Here is a 22,570-nt window from a genome sequence, read left to right as displayed (position 1 = left end):
TGCTCCCGCTGCAGAGCCCGTACTCCCTCGACTCCACCTCCACCCCACTCCACTGCCACCATGCTGCTGCTCCACTGCTCCCCGCGCCTCCATCTCCACTGCCTCTACCCAACTCGCCGCCGCCCCCTCGCCTCTCCCTTCCCTCTTCCCGACCGTCGCCTCCGCCGCTCCACCGCCATCCACGCCGAGCCTGAAGCGCCGCCGCCGCCGCCTTCCTCCGCGGCGGAGCCAGAGCCGCCAGACGCCGGCGCCGTCGACGTCGAAGGCGAGGGCCCCGTAGAGCTCCGAGCCCCGACGCTCTTCTCCACCGACGACAATCCCACCCCGCTCCAGACCGCCACCAGCCTCCTCCTCACCGGCGCCATCTCCATCTTCCTCTTCCGCTCCCTCCGCCGCCGCGCCCGGCGCGCCAAGGAGCTGGTAATGCCTACACCGATTCCCTCATCCGGTCATCCCTCTCTGTCCTGCCTCACGCGCTCTCCAACAGAGAGCTGATGCGTTTCTTTGGCGTGGTTGATTCGTTGCCGCAGAGGGTGCGGTCGAGCGGGGTGAAGAAGAAGCCCAACAATCTCACCGAGGAGGCCCTGGAGGGGCTCAGGATGATAAGCGCCTCGCCAATCGAGACCGAGAAGCCGCCGTCGCCCATACAGGCTCTGCTCGGCGGGATAGCTGCAGGGGTCATCGCGCTCATCCTCTACAAGTTCAGCACCACCATAGAGGCCGCGCTCAACCGCCAGACCATCTCCGACAGCTTCTCGGTCAGCTCTTCACAATCTTTTTCTTGTCACTTCTTTGTTCGTTGAGTGCTTACAATGCCATAAATATTGGTGATTTTGATAACATTGGATTATGCTGTGCTTGTATAGTATGTTTTGTTAGAATTGAAAATTAAGTAGGGACGGCAGCAAAAATTTCGTGAGACAGACAATTTAATTAATTGTGATTTGTGAGAAAGGATGAGCACACTTTATTTTTTTTGTACCTGACTTTGGATGTTTGGGTGCTAATATTTTGAACATGCTCAATCACAATTCACAATAGCTCCTACTATATGTTTCCGTTACCATTCCTGCACACCAGTTATAAAATTTGACTGCTTGGTGCCACTGAAGCTGCGAAGAGCTGTGTCATGTCATGTTATGGCGTGTCAAATGACAAGCAACAATCTTGCAATTATACCATAGCCCAATATTGGGTGCTTCAATTTATCTGTCTGACTGAAAATCGGAGCTGATTCCACATGCCCGTAAAATTAAATAAGATGTTAAGCATCTGTTTGAAATGAGTTTGATAACTATGGGCCTTCCTTGATGAACATATATACATATCTAGGAACGGAATATTATGGAATCCCAATACTAGGCCTTCGTTTTGATGAGGTGCCCATTTACACCTGCTTGGCCTAAATTGGCCACATGTCAAGGTCTCCACTGTCAAGAAAGATGTTGGCTACGATACTTGTCATTTAACAGATATCCTAAATATTTTCTCAACAATAGAGAGAAGAAATTTTGCTAAATAATGGTGGTAAGTTAATCACATGAAAAATGACTGCATATATCCTAATGGAATAGTGGTTTATCTTTCTCCCTACTGATTAGGAGAAGAGCTGGCAAAGTTCAGCACTGCACCAGAACTCAGATGTTTAAAGCAAGAAAGCGAACGGAGGAAAGAAGGGATTTGATCTTTTTGGCCTGCATGTCTCCATATCCTTCTAGTGACACTGCAATTACTCTCTAGTAATTGTCAACAAAACATAATTAATCAGTAACCAAACTGAATATTCAGTCTTGCTTTGTACACCCCTTGGACTGATTCAAAAGAAGGTTAAAAAAATGATGGTTGGATTAGCTGCTCAATGTCAAGTTACATGTCACGTGATTTGGATTAGCTGCTCAATGTCAAGTTACATGTCACGTGATTTTAACTTAATAAAACACAGATATGCACATGTTTGAGCCAAGTCTTTGCATGCCATGAGTTTCTTGCTTTGATGTTTGACAAGAATGTTGACCTTACAAATTGCTATTCACCACATGCCTAGGAAATGTGGTAGAAAACCGTGCATGCTTTGCAGTTTTCCATATTGGATAAAATCAGCTCATCTCATGGGCCAAAAATACAACAGAATGCTATACCCAAATTTGAAGAAAGTTTTAGATCTTTTTGTGAAAATATGGGATCTAAGTTGAGGATTCAAAATTGATGGTTCTTTCTGCAAAGTGTATGTTGTCTTTTCTGTTGGTGAAAATGTATGGCTTGTTTCGCGCATAGAACAATCAGTTTTTTACTTTTTTTTTCCCTAGTTGCTGTCCAATAGGGGAAGTGTTGTTTCTAGTTTTATGGTTTGATGTGTTCGGCATCCACTGCTAAAACAATAAAAATCAATGAAACCTGGTGCTTGGAAAACTGTCTCATTGTAGGGTTGGGCACTGGTGAGGGCATTGTGATTGCCTGAACTGTGCTGCCGTTGACACCCAAATTTGGCACGATGAAGGTTTTCTGGGCAATCTGGACAGACCGGTCAGACCTCTCCTATAAACCGGTCAGACCGGTCTAGATAAGTTTGTCAAATTGCAAATTAGACTGCACCATTGCGTATATCTCGTCGAGATGACCGAAATCCATATATAGAACGTCCAATTTGGAGTCCGGATGAGGGAGTTATGCCTCCCGGAAGACCTGCACCCTGGTCTGACCGGTCAGACCGGTCCAGAGACTGGTCAGACCGGTCCGAAACGCCCAATCCGAGTTAGGAGTTGTATTTTGACACGGGATTTGATAGGGTTCCGACTCCTAACGGGTACAGACCTCCCCACCCTATATATATGAAGGGCCACGGCCGATTGAGGGTAATCCCAATCGATTCACACATTTATCTCTTTTTATCTCCAAACCCTAGTTTTTCCAACCCCATCTGTTGTTCTTCTCTCGTCTCTACGGCGTTCGGATGTTCTGAGTAGCCTGCTGACCTCAGAGCAACCCTAGATCCACGAGCTCCGATGGGGTCCCTCCCGAGCTCGAGGTCCTAGGTTTTTCGCTGTCTCCCTGGAACACCGGTCTGACCGGTCCGCATATCCGGTCTGACTGGTCTGTGCAGAGAGGCTGCTGGTGTTGATCGTTTTGACGATCTTGCTGCGCGTTCTAGCGCGTTCGAGTGTGTGACTAGATTTTGCGTCAACACACTTTTTGGCGACTCCACTGGGGAAGATTAATCTGGTTATTCAAAACCGATCTAATCTACTCCCTAGAAAAGATGGGCGTCATCACCGACCTCGACGAAGGCAACATCTCCACATCTATCGAGGAACTCAGCGAGGAGGAGCACCAAGATTACTTGGTGGTCAGGAAGCACTTCAAAGCGCAATTCTTGAAGGGATTCAAGAAAAATCAGCAAGGCCAGGTCACGAGGGTTCAAGACTTCGTGATGCCCTCCTTCACACTCAAGAATAAGCAAGTCGAGGTAATAAGCGATCTAATCACTTCATCTTCCGACTTGTTTAGCCAATTATCATCTATTATGGATCAGAAGATTGCCGATATATATAAGCCCATGAATGATTTAAAGGATCAATTAGACATCATGAAAAAAAGGCAAACCTTTAGATGATAATTGTGCTTTTTAAATCGTTAGTTCATCGGCTACGCCAGCATCTGCCCAAGAAGCATCGTATGCCATGCTGATCAACTACTACAAAGGGCAAACACTACCACCGCGAGCGTCACAGCCAAACATGGTTGGACCGGTCCAACAGATCGGTCAGACCGGCGCATCAGTGGTCAGCCCAGTAGCATCTACACCGAACACGTCTACTCCTTGCTCGGCAACCCTTAGCCAGACCAATGAGATGACAAATTGTGTGCAGTCTTCTCCTTCACAAGAATCTGGTTCTCCACATGAACCGATTTTTGTTAATGTACATGGAAATTCTGCGGGGCATGCACCGATAAGTTTGGTTCAGACGATGGCGCAAGATGATCCCATTACACATCGTCTTAATTTCACAGCACGAGTGTATACAAGTGGTGGATGCGAAACCGATCTTGCTAGGATAAAAGAGGATCCGGCTAGTGCGATAAAAACTAAATTCGGTGTGGATATAGGTAATTCTATATTATACCAAAAGCCATATCTTGCTGAATTCGATTTAGTTTCTTTTCCTGCTGGTTGGTGTGTTCCTGATTTTGTGAAATTTAGTGGTGATGATAATAGAGCACCTTGGGAGCACATTGACCAATATATCTTACAATTGGGAGAAGCTGGTTTCCATGAGGCTTTGCGCATTCGCTTATTTTCATTATCTTTGACGGGAACCGTTTTTTCTTGGTTTTCTTCATTGGCCCCGAATTCTATTCAATCTTGGAATCAGTTGGAACATAAGTTTCATGATCGTTTTTATAATGGGCACAATGAAACTAAATTGTCGGATTTGGCATTAGTTAGGCAAGACCAAGATGAGCCTGCTTCGGATTACTTCCGAAGGTTTAAAGATATAAAAAAACGATGTTTCAATTTAACAATTTCTGAAAAGGAATTGGCTGATTTGGCTTTTGATGGTTCGCGTTCTTATTTGAAAAAAGAACTCGAAGCCTTTGAGTACCACACTATTAATTATTTGCACATGAAAGTCTTGGGTTTAGAATTTAGACTCCAGAACGCAAAAGATGCCTGTAATACTCATCGGTCCATACATGTTGATTGTAAATCTGATTCGGACGATGAGAAAAAGGAAGTTGTTGAATTCATATGGCCATCAGAAGCTAAGCCATGTTTTTGTTCATCGCTTAAGCCGATTCCAAAGAATCGGCAAGAACAAACTCGTTTTACTTTTGATGTTTCTAAGTTTGATCGCATATTTGATGAATTACTTAGAAGCGGAAACATCAAGCTGTCTCATGCCATATCGTCGCTTGAGGAGCTAAAGCGGCATGCATATTACAAGTGGCATAATACTTTTTCTCATGCAACTAATGATTGCAATATCCTTCGTCGGAAAATCCAATCGGCCGTTAATGAAGGACAATTAGCAATGCATGAGGTAAAAGATGACAAGACGTCATTCTCTGTCCATACGATTGATTTGAATGATGTCAAGATACTCATTCGGCCGGAACAAGCCGAAGGAGCAAAAGGAAAAAAATGTTATCATTGGTGAGCCAAGGCCGAAAAATGTCAATGACAAGATTCAGGCTAGGAAAGTGACGATGGCGAAGACTCCTGATGGAAAAGAGTCAATGAAGATCACTGTCAAACCTTCAAGACCTTGAGGGCAAGAGAGTTCCTCACGAGACGTGAGTCGGCTTGCTGCCCAGGCACGACCGGTCAGACCGGTCGCTTCAACCGGTCAGACCGGTCAGACAAAAGGCCGGCCTAGAACTTTCATGCCTTAGCGCTCGGAAGGAAGTACTCAGAAGGTTAATATGTCAAATATGCAGGGGAGTTTTACAAAGCAGAAGCTCACCTTTGCTCAACTACTGAACAAGTACACAAAGGCCGTTCCAAAAGATCGGCCACTAAAAAAGGAATCAAGTTCACCTCTGCGTCAAGGCAAGCGTTCTTCTCCTAGGGGAGAATCTAGTAAGCATAGGTGTGATAGCACTACAGTGTTCCCTCTTCAGAAGGTGTATGCTACTACGTCATGGGCGTCACCGGCATCGTGTTTTTCTTGTCCTATATGGGGGCATGAAGGAATTTGGATGTATTGTTATCCGATGCTATACCCACCATATCACCACAGGGAGGAGGATCACAGAAGACCTGCGTTCGGCAAGGTTTCACGACCAGTGTGTCGTGGGCTTTTTAGGGTACCCACAGCCGGGTGGCGGAACGCACCCGCCTAATCCCATAAGGGGAACACTCGGGGAAGTGCTAAGCGATTAGGCCTATCTAGCTAGGGGGAAGAACACAAGAACACACGAGGATCTTAGAGTGGTTCGGGCCACCGGAGCGTAATACCCTACGTCCACTTGAGAGTAGTATTGCTCTAGTGTCGGTGGATGAGTCTATCCTCTGCCTTCCAGTCCTCTTTTTGGACCTGAGAGCTTCTCTAACGGGCGCTCCCCTTTTATAGAGCAAGGAGGACGCGTACATAGGTGTTGGATCCCGACAGGTGGGCCCAACAAGGATGTATACTATACTAAATAGACACTAATGGTGCTACAGTGATGGAGCATCTTTTGCCGGATATGCTTCATCGTCTTGTAGACTTCCTCACCGAGGGAGGTCTTCTCCTGTTCCATCGGCGAGGCGCCCGTTGAGGCAGTGTAGGTTGCGGCGTAGACTGTTGGGTCTACCGCATAGGCGTTATGATACTCCGTCGCCGAGTTGTCGTGTCTAACTGGCGTAGCAGGCTAACGCGCGTGGCGTAGCAGGCTAACGCGCGTGGCGTAGCAGGCTAACGCGCGTGGCGTGAGTGGTGCCAGCGGCTGTACTGTGCACCTTGGTAACACGCGACTAACAGCACAGCCTGACAAAAAGTCTCCTCGGGCTCTGCTGTGGCAGAGCGCACTTAACGCCTCCCGCATTGAATGCGGTAGGTGGGCAAGTCTTTCTGAGGGAGCTTGGTGGCCACACGTGTATCTGCGCCTGCGGTCACGTGGCGGCTTCGGACCCCCCAGGCGGGGTGTCTGTTCCCTCCCGGAGTGGGGTCTGGATAGTATATGGGGGTCCGGGACCCCGTGGGGGGTCCGGGGCCCCCGGCCGTTTTGGCCCTGAGCGCTTTCTTCTCCAGGACACGTGGTGACACCGGACCTGTCCCGAGCGGGAAGCGGGTCCGGGGCTATTGGTCCGGTGAGATGGAGCCGGACCCCAGAGATCCGGCTGCTCAGCTCCTTAGGGCGTAGTTACGAATAACTATACGAGTCTTGACATAGCAAGAGGGGGTACCCCAGTCCTGAGGTACCGACACAGTGCATGACCGATTGGGACCTCACCGATCAGGTTAGAGGCGGCAGCCTGCACCGGTCAGACCGGTCTCATCAGAGGCCAGGCAAAGCTCATTCTCCAACACAGGTTTACCGTGTCAATGAGAAGAAAGAAGAGGTACAACCCACTATTGATCCAGAGAAAGCTAAAGCCGATGATGTTGTGCAAATCGGCAATATCTAAGTGGTTGTCAATGATGCGGGTACAAGACCGATGGTTTTTGATAAATCGGTCAATCCTTCTATTCAAAAGCCGATCATGGATAATGATCATGAGGCTAGCAGCAGTAGCTCGACATCAAAGTACTTTCAACCAAGATGGTGTCCTCCAGGGTTGACTCATACTCAAAGAAGGAAGTTGCAGCGTCTACGTGCTCAGGAGAAGGAGGAGGAGTTAAAGAGGCCGAGGGACAAACAATTCAACCATTGCAGACCTATGGTCCCTCAGGGCAAAGTATTGAGGGTCAAAGCAGTTGACCAGCCAGCACGACCGGTCGAACCGCCTCAGGCGACCGGTCTGACCGGTACAAGCGACCGGTCTGACCGGCCAGAGCAACCGGTCAGACCGGTTGAGGTTTTAGCAGAGCAGAAAGTCGAATTGGCAACGCCCGTTTCGGCTCCTTGCGATGGAAAAACACCGCTAGCATTCTCGGTACAAGGCAATGAGGAGCTAGTGGAACATGAGACTACACCAAAAGCACAACGATATGGAGTTCAACGGCATTTAAGTGCTCGGGGGGGGCAAAATATTGGCAAATGATAATTTACCTCATGAAGTTTTTATACAACAGATCAGTTTGCAAGGGGCTCTCAAGACTTTGATTATGTATTTGAGGTCTTGAGTTAGTTGAAAATTGCAACATCAGCAGATAAAAGCCGAATTAGAAAATTTTCAATTCAAGCTAGAAAATTGACAAACTGTTTGTAATGAGGCATATTGATGCTCTTACTTCTATTCTTCGGTTAAAGAACAAAACCGAATTTACTTAGGGGACAGAACAACAAGAGGTCTTTGAAAAGATCAATGTTTATTTGTCTTCAACACCTGTGCTCAAGGCGTCTAGGAGAGGGGTCCCTTTCAGGCTTTATGTGGCTGCTGAAGATAAGGTCATAGAGGCTATTTTGACTCAAGAACCGAAGACAAGGAGTATGTCATCACTTATATAAGCCGACGATTTATTGATGCGGAGACAAGGTATACTTTTACTGAGAAGTTATGTTTGTCTCCTATTATGCTTGTACCAAATTGAGGCATTATCTACTATCTAGTATTTGCATGGTAGTGTGTCAAACCGATGTGCTCGAGCATATATTGAGTATGATTTGGCTTGTGAATCCTTGAAATCTATGAGAGGTCAAATTGTAGTGGATTTCATTATTGAGCATCGGATTAATGATGAGCATGATTTGGAAGTTGGCTATATTACTTGCACACCATGGAAGTTATATTTTGATATATCAGTTTATGATAATGGTTAAAGAATCGGTGCTGCTCTTATTTTTCTGAATGGTGCTATTTTTGAGTTCTCAAACCGATCAAAAGAGGATTGCACAAATAATCAAGTTGAGTATGAAGCGCTTTTATTTGGCTTGAAATTTCTGCAATCTATGGGCGTGAAACATGTTGAAAGTCTTTGGTGATTCACTTCTGGTGGTGCAGCAAGTATTCAAGGTACGCTAATGATACAATGAATATTTAAATGCATATTTTGACAAGTGCCTCGATATTATTTCTTTCTTTGATGAATTTGTTATAAGATATATACCAAGTGAAGAGAATGGATAGGTTATTGCTCTGGCTAAGCAAGCATCTGGCTAAGCAATTATGACGAAATATTTTCATATTCAAAAGCCGATGCAAGCAAAAGCCGAGTTGCAGGTTCTGAACGAACCGGTCCGATCGGTCGATTCAACCGGTTTGACCGTCCAGACCGGTCTGACCGGTCATGAGACCGATCTGACCGCCCAGACTACTGGAGACACCAATTCGGCTATGAAAGGTGATTCATCACTAAAGCTGAAGATCAGGACTGGAGGGTTCCTGTAATCTCCTATCTAAAGATCTTGGTCGCGGTGCAGAAAGGGATATTCGGCGGATAACACTAAAAAATGTTTTAGTCGACGCTAAGCTCTATCGTTGAATAGCCGAATATTTATTTCTTAAATGTTCGAGCTCAGACCAGGCCAAAGTTGTCATGAGGAATGTTCATAAAGACATTTGTGGTACACATCAATCGGCTCCCAAGATGAAGTAGTTGTTTAAAAGAGCCGATTTGTACTAGCTTGCCATGATGTCTGATTCTTTCAAACAGTGTAAGGGGTGTGAAGAATGTCAGCGGGTTGCTCGCTGTGTTGATACATCCTATTATCAAATCATGGCCGTTCCGAGGTTGAGGATTGGATTTCATTGTTTAAATTAATCCTCCATCTTCAAAGAGACATTGCTTCGTGTTAGTTGCTACATATTATTTTACTAGATGGACCGAAGTAGTTCTTTTGAAGGACATGATTCACAGCCGAGGTTGTATATACTCAGACTTGTCTCACTTACACAAGATGACATGGCCGATATGTGATATCGTCCTTGAGAGCAATACGTTATTGGTGCATAGGTGCTTTTTGTTGTTTAAGTGTATTTTTGGGCATGGAGAAATGTTTCTTGGTACGCAAGCTTTACCAAAAAACAGGGGGGTATATGTTGACACCCAAATTTGGCACGATGAAGGTTTTCTGGGCAATCTGGACAGACCGGTCAGACCTCCTATAAACCGGTCAGACCGGTCTAGACAAGTTTGTCAAATTGCAAATTGGACTGCACCATTGCGTAGATCTCGTCGAGACGACCGAAATCCATATATAAAACGTCTAATTTGGAGTCCGAATGAGGGAGTTATGCCTCCCGGAAGACCTGCACCCCGGTCTGACCGGTCCAGAGCGGCCAGACCGGTCCAGAGACCGGTCAGACCGGTCAGAAACGCCCAATCCGAGTTAGGAGTTGTATTTTGACACGGGATTTGATAGGGTTCCGACTCCTAACGGGTACAGACCTCCCCACCCTATATATACGAAGGGCCACGGCCGATTGAGGGTAATCCCAATCGATTCACACATTTATCCCTTACTTTTTATCTCCAAATCCTAGCTTTTCCAACCCCATCTGTTGTTTTTCGCTCGTCTCTACGGCGTTCGAGGATGTTCTAAGTAGCCTGCTGACCTCAGAGCAACCCTAGATCCACGAGCTCCGACGGGGTCCATCTCGAGCTCGAGGTCCTAGGTTTTTCGCCGTCTCCCTGGAGCACCGGTCTGACCGGTTCGCATATCTGGTCTGACCGGTCTGCGCAGAGAGGCTGCTGGTGTTGATCGTTTGGACGGTTTTGCTGCGCGTTCTAGCGCGTTCGAGTGTGTGACCAGATTTTGCGTCAACAGCTGCCCTGTTAATATGTTATATATTATTACCGGATGACTGAAGTATTATGTATTCAGATGCCATCTATCTAGCATTAGGGCCTGTTTGACAGAGCTCCCAGAGTGATTCCAGGGGCAGCTCTGCCACAGCAGTTTGAGTTTTTCTGTGGGAGTGACTCCCTAAAATGAACTAAAACACCAGGTGCCAAAAAAATTAGCATCTCGATATTTATTTCCTTCATAGAGTTTATCAAAGTGGTTACTTTCAGCCATAGACTCACTTCCAACTGAGAATCACTTCAGCCTTCCAGGTGAAGCTCTACAAAACAAACCCTTAAACACACGTTTCAGTTACTTCTCTTGATGTGTTATATGTTAGTAGGTGGTCTCTGAAGCTAAATATTGTATGTGGCTATCATCTAACATTAGACATGTATCAGTTTAATTGAGGTTTTTGTCTTCTAAAACGAGTACTGCCCTTTCTTTCTTACAATCATGTACATTGTACAGGGTACAGTACAGTGTATTTTGTTTGTATGCTATTGTTTTCAGTATGCTTATAGCATAACTCAGGTGTAGGGTTTGTTATAGCTTGCACATTATCTAATAGAATCCAATTTTTCTTTTTTCAGGTTCGTCAGATAACAATCACAATAAGGTGCAAATCCATCTGTTTTGTTATTTGTTCTCAGTTGGCTTTCCACTTCTTACCTAAAAATGCTGTTACTTTTTCAGAACAATTATCACTGGGCTGTGCTACCTAGCAACTTCTGTCTTTGGAATCAATGCAGTGGGGTTAATTTTGTATTCCCTCCAACTCACTTTTCAATCTATCATGGACGATGACTCAAGCAGCTCCTCCACAGGGAAGATTAGCGAACAATCAAATACAATGGTATCATCCGATAGCTCCACAAGTAATAGGGAATCAGCCAGTAGTGACTTGCAGCAGATATCTGACAAGAGTAAGAACTCATCAGAGTAGCAGAGTTGCCATGCAATACAGTAGCAACACCTGAGGGTACATATAATTGGATAATCAATGTAAGCATTTCTATTTCTCATCTCGGGTTTTCTCTAAATTTTTTTTTTCTCATCTTGGGCTGAAACTATAATTGCAATCTCAACAAAATGATCACAATTGCTAGTAATAAGATATTAACATGAAACTATAACATTTTATCTGAAATTGCAAAGTAGTATCCGGTACACTCTTTGCAAGATTTCTGTTTTCCACTGGCCTTCATTATTGCTGGGGTTAGAATTTGTTGATTTTACGAACTGTCGCTAACAAGTCAATATTTATCACATTTCCTTGTTGCTAGAATCTGCCATTAAACAAAATATGTCAAAACTTACGGTGCTGTCATCAAACATAATCTCCTGTGATCCTTTAAAAAAAAATCTGTCATTAAACTTATGGTGTCTTGCAAATATTCAGAGGTGGATAACAGGAGCTGTCAAGCAAAAGCTGGTGTTGTGAAGTGCTCCATTCTGGTGTGCCCCACAAGGGTTCTAGAGCTATGAGGCAACTGGGCTTAGTTTCTAGTATTTTCGTGTTAGTAAGGAGCTAGCAGCAGCAACAACAACAACAAAGCCTTTTGTCCCAAGCGAGTTGGGGTAGGCTAGAGATGAAACCCAAAAGACACAAAGGTCATGGTTGAGGCACGTTGATAGCTAGTCTCCAAGCGCTTCTATCCAAAGCTAGCTCTTCAGAGATATCCCAATCTTTAAGGTCTCTCTTAACCGACTCGTCCCAAGTCAGCTTAGGTCTACCTCTACACCTCTTTACCTTATCAACACGCTTTAGCACCCCACTACGCACCGGCGCTTCCGGAGGCCTCCGTTGGATATATCCAAACCATCTCAACCGATGTTGGATAAGTTTCTCCTCAATTGGTGCCACCCCTACCCTTTCCCAAGTAAGGAGCTAGCAGCTAGAGTTTTAAAAAAACTTCATCCATCTGCGGTTGCTCTTTGCATCACATGGTGCCTCAATTAAAAAAACTTCAAATAGAGTAGTCATTTGTTTAACATTTGTAAATCTTCTTCAGTATATTTGCACATGTATTCTCACTATGAACACATACACTAGTGATCTTTGGATTTTCAAGCAATTCAGTAGAACAGTAAAGGTTTGAATGTGTATGTTCCCTCTTCCAATGGCCAAATCCTAGAAAAAATATTAACTATTCAAGAAAACAATTCTATTCTTTTTGTCACATGTGAGATGAGGATGGTTGTGTTGAACTGCATACTGAAGACAAGGGATTGTTCTAATAATTGCGTAACATGATAGAAAGTTGACTAGCTCGGTTGAGTGTGGGCAAATTTCGGGGCCTATTTCCTTCTCTGTTCATCTGATTCCTCCTACTCTGGTCTAGTTTTGTTTTGTTTTTTTAATTGCGTATAATTATCAGATAGCATCGCATGCCCAAATTTTATCTTTGATGCATATACTGTATAGCCTACACGATTCGTGTGCAGCCATTAGAGCGACTCCTTGAATTTTGGAACTCCAGGAACAACAGAAACAAAATGGATTTCCAGGATACACCATCAATCAGGCATGGGCCAGCACATGTATCATCTTGGAGACGTTATTCAGCAAACAACGCATGGTCCATACTTGTAAGCAATTTCTGGTGTTCAACTAGTCTTTTTTTTTGACAATGCAAGAAATGGACAGATAGCATTTCAGCACCTAGAGTTTGGCAAAAAACAGATGTCCTACTTGGTTGCAACACGACTAGCAGGTTATGCTGAAACCTGTAGCGGACTCCTAAAAAGACCTTGCCAAAATGCTACAAAATGAAGAAACCATTGTTGATCGCCGGCTCGTGTGGAGCGGCGGGCTGCGGTGCGCAGAACAACGTCGATGTGGATCACTGGGCGCCACGGCGGCGCTTGCCTGCCCCGGCACCCTTGCCACCTTCAGCCTTGATCACCTGCGTCCCTAGCTGCCGCTCGTACGCCAATGCCTGCCGTGCCTCGGCGAGTTCCCTCGCCTTTGCCTTGCCCAGCTCCTCCTCCAGCTTACTGATCTTGCCCTTGGCCTGCGCGAGAGCCCTCTCCTTCGCCTGAAGCTCTGAACGAAGAGCCTCTCCGCTAGGTCCACCACCACCAGCAACAGACGGCGCCGAGGCCACCGCTTTCTTCTTCTTGGCCGGGGGCGATGGCTGGACACGGGAAGCCTCCGTCCCTGCATGGTGCGCGTATAAAACAATCAACCATTTCAAGATTTGTAATGCAAAATTTCTGTTCCCGGAATGTGCCTGTACATGGACGGGGTACATACCAGAGCACGCTGGCACGCGGCTTATCTTGGCGGCTACGAGGTTGCTCTCGGACAGGTACGTCTTGAGGTCGACGACGCCGTGGCCCTGCGCCAGGCGGCGCGCCACGGCCGCCTCCCCCTCGGTGAGCACCGGGTCGGTGGTGGCCTCCTTGGACGGTTCGCCCCAGCGCACGGGGCAGCGCCACGGCGCGCCGGGCAGCGGCGACACCAGCAGGAACTCCTCCTTCCACGTCTTGGTGGAGTTGGGGAGCCCCGTAAAGAGCGCGGGCACGCTCTCCCTGCCGCGGAAGGAGTACCAGCCCTTGGCCTTGGGCAGCGGCGTCAGGGCGAAGAAGTGGCGGAAGACGGGCAGCGACGGCGCCCCCGCGCCGCGGAAGTGGCAGACCACGGCGAATGCGACGAGGACGCGCCAGCCGTTGGGCGCCAGCTGCGATGGCGCGATGCCGTAGTGCGCGAGGGCGCCGGCGACGAACGGGTGCAGCGGCAGGCGCATCCCCGCCGCGAACGCCTGCGCGTACACGCAGATCGGCACCGCCGACGCGGCCGACCCGCCGCGGCCCCTGGGCGGCGGCGGCGGGTCGCAGGCGGCCTGGGAGGCGCCCGCGGGGATCAGGCCGAACCCCTCGGGGACGCCGTACCTGGCGCGGAGGCCGGCGAGGGACTCCTGCGTGCGCAACGTGGAGCGGAACTGCTCCACCGCGGGCCAGGAGAGCACGGTCCCATCGTCTCCGTCGTGGACGCGGCGACCTCCTGCTCCTCCTCCCGCCGGAGCCCGGGGCTGCTTCGCAGGCCTCGCCGGCTTGACGTCCTCGTCCACCGCGCCGGGAAAACCGTAGGCCGCCTGGTCGCGGCGCCAGTGCTCCACCACGGCCGGCTTGACGTCGCCGCCGTCGTCGTCGAAGTAGGGGTCGTGGCGGCCGTAGGCGGAGGACGCGGACGAGGTGGAGTAGTACTGGTGCCACGACGACATGGCGGCGATGAGTTCCTCCTGCTCCTGCGGAAGAGAGGAGACTTGGGAGATCGGGAGTGGAGGCGAGGCGAGAGATTGGTGGGGAGGTTAACGTTGGTGCGGGGCGGTTTTCGTTTTGGGAAATTGGGACACGGGCTCCTTCCGGTGGAAGATTGGTGCCTTCGGAAACCCATCGGCCGTACGGATTGGCTTCCAGGGGAAGGCTGACGGCCTGACGCCTTTTGACGTACATATCCCTCTTTTGCCCCCAGAGGAATTTGCGGCTCAAAGATAAGATATATTCTTGTTTGAAATTTGAATTTTGGAATTGCGTAGTATAAGATCATCGACCAATTAAACAGGAAATGTATTGTGTTTCCATCTCAAGAGAGGTTGGGTTACGCACTGGAGAAATTTTTGTATAAAAATGACTTGTTGGGGATCGCCCCCTCGCGAAGGTGGGATCACCCGAAGGTGTGACGAAGGTCCACCAAACTGACGAAGCATCGGAGAGCTCGCCTAGACCCGGCGCCGAAGATGATGCCTTGACCTTTGGGTTGCCTCGGGCACCGCGAAGGTCCACCGAAGATTAGCGAAAATGACGAAGGTCGCCACTGAAGGACGCCCGGCACTACGGAGTCCGAAGGTTCCGGCGATCGCTCGGAGTCATGCGCAAAGATCATGACGGGAACCTTCGGGCATGGACTACAACTCAAAAGTGGCAAATCATGAAGGCAACTCCATACGAAGCCTGTCCAAGGCTGCCACCGAAGGTACTCGAAGGGCAAGAAGCACGTGATCCGAGTAGGAGTATTCAAGTCGGACTGTCCAACCTAGGGAAATTACCAAATACCCCTATTGTAATCTCTAAACCTTCGTGGGGACTAGAGGGGCATTTTTGGAATGATGTAATAAGGTTGGGGGTATAAATACCCCCCTACCCAACGTTGTACGGATGGGATGATATATTGCATGACCGTTAATGCAATGACTATTGCGTTATATCCCTCCGCCTGTTCTTACCTTCGCCTGTAATTTGTTTCCTCTGTTGGGGATCGAACCTAAGACCCCAACAGAGGCGCCCACCGTGTTCTTAGCTCGAAAATCACCTTACGATGGCTCCACAAAGAAAGAAAACCACCAACCTGGGCGCTCATGACGCCGAAGGTTCAAACCTTCACGAGGTCCCCGTAGGACAATCTCCTCCAATCGAATCAACTCCAGCACAGCTGGCTAAGAAAGAAAAGCGCACTCAAGCCGAACGTGCTATCCAGGCCAAAAAGGCTGCAGCAGCAGCAACAACTACAACCGAAGATGAAACATTAAACAACTTCACCCAACCTGAAGATGACCAGCTCGAGCAAAACATGCACAACGAGCTCAACCTTCAGCTTCGCGCCCTAGAAATGAAAAAAGCTCACCTGGCCAACCAACTAGCGTCCAGAAAGAGGGCAGCCGAGCAAGCTCAGAGGCTGGCCGAAGCAAAACGCAAAGTTGCAGAAATGCAAGCAAAAATCTAGAAAATGAAGGAAGAAGTTGGACAACCACAGGAGCCCTCGAACACCCACACAGTTGCTGGACATTCCAGACAACACAAAGGTCAAGACCTTCGCCAGACAACCCACATATATCAAGATCAACACTTCCAACCAAGCCCTCCACTCGACTCAACATCACCGCTGTCAATCGCCTTGCAGCGAACATCCTGGCCATATGGCTATAAGCCAGTCCAACTTCCAAAATACGACGGGTCAGTTGACCCTGCTCAATTCATAATGACTTATGAAGCTACAATCGCTTCAGCTGGCGGAGATGATCCAAGCATGGCAAAGTCCTTCGTCATGGCATGCGAAGGTCCAGTTGCAAATTGGTATTCTTACATTCAGCCTCTCTCGATACAAAGTTGGGTACAACTCAAGGAAAAACTCAAGCAAGACTTCCAAGTATTCAAAAGATTGTCCATCAACACCTTGCAACAATTCAGCTGCATACAGATGGACAGAGAGCCATTGCCCGAGTACCTTCGGAGATTTGTGCAGAAAAAAGCACAAACTCCAAACTTCTCTGAGAAAGATGCAATAGCCAAATTCATCGAAGGTCTCCTCCCAAGCCAGCTGGCATCACACCTTGACAGAGAGCCACCAAGAAGTCTATCAGAGTTGTATGCGGAGGTGGAAAAATACGCCAAGTCCGAAGCAGACCACAAGCGAAGGGTCGAGCAAAGAAAGTTAATGAGGCAACAGCTGAGCTGGCAGCAAAACAACCAAACAAACACCAGTCAACAAAACCAGTACATACTCCCTGTTGATTCTTCGCAAAATACGGATCAAACAGAAGAATTTGATCCCTACATAGTCCCACCACCCACACAAACTCCGAAGGAGCAAAACAACAACAACCCAAAAGAACATCATCAAAGAGGCAGGTCCAACAGGGCCGAGGAAGAGGAAGAGGCCGAGGCTGCGGACCTTCGCAGGGCCCGCAGAAATTATTCTGTCACTTTCATGGGGAAGATGCTGGTCACAGAACAAATCAGTGTCCCGAAAAGAAAAGGACACTTGAAAGAATGGAAGCTGAAAAAATGCCAAACTCGTGGCACACACCAGCTGGCCTGCCCAGCAAACTCTACAATTCCAACCTCCGCAATCAACTTTTAACCCTCCCTTCCAAACTGCGCCAACCTTCGGCTATAATCCATATCCCATAAACTGGCAACCCCCGCAGCAAAACCAACAAAGGCTGCCCCCCGCCCACAGCTCAAGCAACTCAAGAAGAGCTGCCCCCACCTCCGCCAGGCCCTCCACTCAAGCAAGAAAATCAAGCAAACCAAAATGCCCAGCCTACAGCACTACCAACCTTCGGAAGGATAATGCCAATATCCGGAGGATCTTCACTGGAATTCGAAAACAAAAAGCAAAGAAGAAACTACTTCCGACAAGTTCATTCAATCATGGTGGATGGACCCATCCAGAAAACGCAATGGTCTCACATGCCCATAGTGTTTTCTGAAGAAGATGTAAACCTGCTCAGCTTTCCCCACACTGATGCATTAGTCATCGAAGCTAATATACAAGGCTGGACCATCGGAAAAATTCTGGTTGACACCGGAAGCTCCGCGGATATCATTTTCTCAAGCACCTTCGACCGAATGAACATTGATCGTAACCTTCTGCAACCAGCGGATATCCCGCTCATTGGTTTCGGGGGCAAACGTGTGAATGCACTCGGAAAGATAACCCTCCCGGTATCCTTCGGGGATCTATCAAACCCAAGGACCGAGTCCATTACCTTCGATGTCGTCGAAATGAACTACCCATACAACGCAATCTTCGGCCGTGGCATCATCAACAAATTTGAGGCAATCGTCCATCAGCTTTATCTGTGTATGAAAATGCCTGCAATCAAAGGGGTAATCACAGTCCGAGGCAACCAACAACTGGCCAGAGACATTGAGCGGGGTGTCGCTCCCGGACAAAGAAACGTCCACTTGGTTGAAGCTGACAAAAAACCCCCGACGTTCAAAGAGCCAAAAAGGGACAAAGAAGAAACATTCCAACAAGAATGCAAAGTAAAAAAAGTACCACTTGACAAGCTTGTGCCAGATCGGCAAGTAACAATCAGCGCGGCCCTTGAGCCAGAAGAAGAATGCGAACTCCTGGAGTTCCTAAACAAAAACAAAGATGTCTTTGCATGGTCAGCAAACGACCTTCGCGGCGTCAGTCGAGACATCATAGAACACAAACTAGACATCGATCCAAAGATAAAGCCCAAAAAGCAAAAGCTACGCAAGATGTCTGACGACAAAGTCGCAACAGTGAAGGCAGAAGTCCAAAGGCTTCTTGATGCGAAGGTTATAAGAGAAGTAAAATATCCCACCTGGCTGGCAAACACTGTGCCAGTAAAGAAGAAAAACGGCAAATGGAGAATGTGTATAGACTTCACTGATTTAAACAAAGCTTGTCCAAAAGACGATTTCCCCTTACCAAGGATAGACAAAGTTGTTGACGATGCATCAAACAGCCAGCTAATGTCACTCTTAGATTGTTTCTCTGGGTATCATCAAATATGGATGAACAGAGAAGACGAAGAAAAAACTAGTTTCACAACCCCCTTCGGAACTTATTGTTTCGTCAGAATGCCCGAAGGTTTAAAAAATGCTGGACAATCATTCTCACGAATGTCCTCCAAAGTTCTGGGCCATCAACTTAGAAAAAATGTTCTGACCTATGTCGACGACATAGTGGTCACTAGTACAGAAAGAAAAAAACACGTGGCAGACTTGGCAGAAACCTTCGCAAGCCTTCGGAGGGCAAACTTAAGTTTGAATCCTGAAAAATGCGTCTTTGGAATAGACAAAGGCAAAGTCCTTGGGTGCCTTGTTTCAACAAAAGGCATAGAGGCAAATCCTGACAAAGTCAAAGCAGTCCAGAGCATGGAAGAACCACAATCAGTGAGAGACGTGCAGAAGCTGACTGGCAGAATCGCAGCATTAAACAGATTTATCCCTCGATCAGCAGACCGAAGCTCTCCATTCTTCAAAACTCTCCGAAGCTCCAGCAAGTTTGAGTGGGGGGAAGAACAGAAGAAAACATTTAGAGAATTAAAAAATTACTTAGAAAATTTGACCAAGATGACCTCACCCAATCCAGAAGAAACTCTTCTGCTATACACATCTGCTTCACAAACAGCAGTCAGCGCAGCCCTTGTGGTGGAAAGAACAGTCGAAGGTCGACAAAAATAGTTACCCGTATACTTCGCCTCAGAGGCACTCTCAGGGTCAAAACTATTCTATTCTGAGCTAGAGAAAATAGCCTATGCTGTTGTCATGGCATCAAGAAAATTGAGACATTACTTCGAAGGTCATAAAATAGTAGCAATTACTGACCAACCGCTACATGATCTCTTCAACAACAGGGAAGCTTCGGCAAGAATAAGCAAGTGGGCTTCAGAACTTTCGGAGCACTACATCGACTTCGAGAAAAGAACAGCCATTAAATCTCAGGTCTTGGCAGATTTCGTGGTGGACTGGACCTCGCCAACCTTCAAGAAAGAGGCCCCAATCGAGCCATGGATAGTACATTGTGATGGTGCATGGTGCAACGATGGAGTCGGCGTCGCAGCAATCATTCAGTCACCTTCGGGTGCGAAGCTAAGATATGCCGCGCGACTCGGATTTAGCGATCCAGACCCCGGCACAAACAACACCATAGAGTACGAAGCATTGCTGCTAGGCCTCAGGAAAATGAAGGCCTTGGGTCATCCAAACTTCGTCATCAAATCTGACTCAAAGGTCATCACCGACCACGTGGAGAAAGAATCAGAAGCAAAGAAGCCAGAAATGAAAATGTACCTAGATACAGTAAGAGCAATGGAAAAATATTTCAAAGGATTCACTGCAATCCACATTCCAAGAAGCCAGAACGACGAAGCTGACAAACTAGCAAAGGCCGCCGCTCGCAAAGAACCACTACCTCCGGATGTTTTCTACGAGAAAATCACTAAACCCTCCACAAAACAGGAAAAAGCAAAACAAGTCAACGTCATATCAAGCGAAGATTGGCGATCACCAATCATGGCATACCTCAGGGGACACTTCGAGCCTGCGGATGAAAAGGATGGAAAAAGAATGTTTCAAAGGGCAAGAAGCTACACCTTATCCGAAGGTGAACTCTACAAGTCTGGAGTGGTTGCCCCCTGGCTCAAGTGCATAACAACAGCCGAAGGTCAGGAACTACTGAAGGAAATACATGCTGGACTTTGTGGATCACACATTGGCATAAGACCTCTGGTTGCCAAAGCCTTCAGGCAAGGTTTCTTTTGGCCATCAGCATTGAAAGATGTTGAGCAGATAGTTAAAACCTGCGAGGGATGCCAAATGATGGCACCTAAATCAAACAGACCTTCGCAGCCAATACAACTCATACCTCCGGCGTGGCCACTACAAAGATGGGGCATGGACTTGGTCGGCCCCCTACCAACAGCTCAAGGCAACTACAAATATGCTGTAGTAGCAGTAGAATACTTCACAAAATGGATAGAAGCAAAACCTTTAGTAAACATCACTTCCGAAGCAGTCAGAAAATTCTTCTGGCAAAGCATAATCTGCAGGTTCGGAGTGCCAAAAGAGCTAACCGTTGACAACGGAAAGCAATTCGATTCTCAACTGTTCCGAGAATTCTGCCACTCAGTAGGAACGAAGGTCATGTTCGCATCAGTTTATCACCCTCAGTCCAATGGTGCTGTGGAAAGAGCCAACGGCTTAATCTTCGGCGCAATCAAAAAATGCATATTCGGACTAAAAAAGGGCAAATGGGCAGATGAACTACCGAAGGTCGTCTGGTCCCACAACACAACTGAATGCAGATCAACAAAGTTTACACCATTCAAATTGCTGTACGGAGCCGAGGCCATGAACCCAGAGGAGCTCAAACACAAAAGTGCCAGAGTACTAAACAATATCGAACCTTCGATAGAAGCAGACCTCACAGAACTCGATATCTTACAAGCTTCGGAAAATTTAGAAGCATACCAAGAAGAAACAAGAAAATGGCGAAACAAAAAAGTAGCAAACAGAGAAATCGCCGAAGGAGATTGGGTTTTGAGAAGGAAGCCAAACGCCGAAACCATCGGCAAACTTCAATCCAAGTGGGACGGACCTTACATTGTATTATACTCAAACATGCCAGGATCTTACCACTTGGCGGACATCGAAGGAAACGAACTACAGCATTCCTGGAATGCAGACAGTCTCAAAAAGTATCATGTCTAGAGTAAAAATTGTAAAAGGATGAGCGACAAATAAGTACGCTCATACCTTCGTGTCATTCTTTATCCTCTTTTGAGTCTAGGACCGTACTCTTTTCCTCACAGAAGGGAACTCCAATTTGGAGGTGAGGTTTTTAACGAGGCGGTTCCTATGTAAATTCCCCAAAATATATGAATATTTCCCTTCAAGAAAATGTCTCATGTCGAAGCAACCACAGGGTCGCAAACATCGACCTTCGCATTTGCCTCAAGGCTAAAAATTAAGTCAGTACAACTCGTAACCGTAACAAGCTGTACATACTTATCTAAAAGTGTATACTATACGCAGCAAAAGCCAAGGGGCTTCCGACTCCAAACACGAGTCGAAGCCAAGAAACCTTCGGACCAAAAAAAGAAGTGTATACTATACAATCAAAAGCCAAGGGGCTTCCGACTCCAAACACGAGTCGAAGCCAAGAAACCTTCGGCCAAAAAAAAAGTATACTATACACTCAAAAGCCAAGGGGCTTCTGACTCCAAACACGAGTCGAAGCCAAGAAACCTTCGGCAAAAAAAAAGTGTATACTATACACTCAAAAGCCAAGGGGCTTCCGACTCCAAACACGAGTCGAAGCTAAGAAACCTTCGGCCAAAAAAAAGTGTATACTATACACTCAAAAGCCAAGGGGCTTTCGACTCCAAACACGAGTCGAAGCCAAGAAACCTTCGGCCAAAAAAAAGTGTATACTATACACTCAAAAGCCAAGGGGCTTCCGACTCCAAACACGAGTCGAAGCCAAGAAACCTTCGGCCAAAAAAAAGTGTATACTATACACTCAAAAGCCAAGGGGCTTCCGACTCCAAACACGAGTCGAAGCTAAGAAACCTTCGGCAAAAAAAAAGTGTATACTATACACTCAAAAGCCAAGGGGCTTTCGACTCCAAACACGAGTCGAAACCAAGAAACCTTCGGCCAAAAAAAAAGTGTATACTATACACTCAAAAGCCAAGGGGCTTCCGACTCCAAACACGAGTGAAGCCAAGAAACCTTCGGCCAAAAAAAAGTGTATACTATACACTCAAAAGCCAAGGGGCTTCCGACTCCAAACACGAATCGAAGCCAAGAAACCTTCGGTTAAAAATCAAGGAGATGATGAGTAAAACAAAATACATATTACCCAAGTCTTGTGAGCAAGACTGCAAGGGAGGGGGGAGACGCTTTTGCACAATATTGCAGTCTTCCTCCCACA

General features: G+C 47.1%; 2 protein-coding genes across 5 annotated transcripts; one reads left to right on the top strand and one right to left on the bottom strand.

Annotated features, from left to right (window-relative positions):
- Window positions 1-13,032, top strand: LOC120655593. Of its 4 annotated transcripts, none has more exons than XR_005667606.1 (5): window positions 15-420; window positions 531-758; window positions 10,962-10,987; window positions 11,065-11,373; window positions 12,852-13,032. XR_005667606.1 is itself a non-coding variant. In XM_039933491.1 (4 exons), exons 1-4 carry the CDS (start codon window positions 61-63, stop codon window positions 11,312-11,314), a joined length of 864 nt encoding a protein of 287 aa, XP_039789425.1. In that variant the 5' UTR covers window positions 1-60; the 3' UTR covers window positions 11,315-11,518. The 4 variants fall into 4 exon arrangements, 1 of the variants encoding a protein (XP_039789425.1); XR_005667607.1 differs by having other exon boundaries at window positions 12,817-13,032; XR_005667605.1 differs by lacking the exon at window positions 12,852-13,032 and adding an exon at window positions 11,771-11,964.
- LOC120655592 lies at window positions 12,933-14,779 on the bottom strand. The gene is made up of 2 exons (XM_039933490.1): window positions 13,628-14,779; window positions 12,933-13,531 (listed from the first exon to the last, which is right to left on the bottom strand). The coding sequence occupies exons 1-2, from the start codon at window positions 14,595-14,597 to the stop codon at window positions 13,215-13,217; spliced, it is 1,287 nt and encodes a 428-aa protein (XP_039789424.1). The 5' UTR covers window positions 14,598-14,779; the 3' UTR covers window positions 12,933-13,214.
- Between the last annotated feature and the right edge of the window lie 7,791 nt (window positions 14,780-22,570).

This window comes from Panicum virgatum, chromosome 1N (assembly GCF_016808335.1).
Source record: "Panicum virgatum strain AP13 chromosome 1N, P.virgatum_v5, whole genome shotgun sequence".
NCBI lineage: Eukaryota > Viridiplantae > Streptophyta > Magnoliopsida > Poales > Poaceae > Panicum > Panicum virgatum.
The sequence above is the reverse complement of the archived record's forward strand: the minus strand, read 5'-3'. Positions and strand labels throughout refer to the sequence as shown.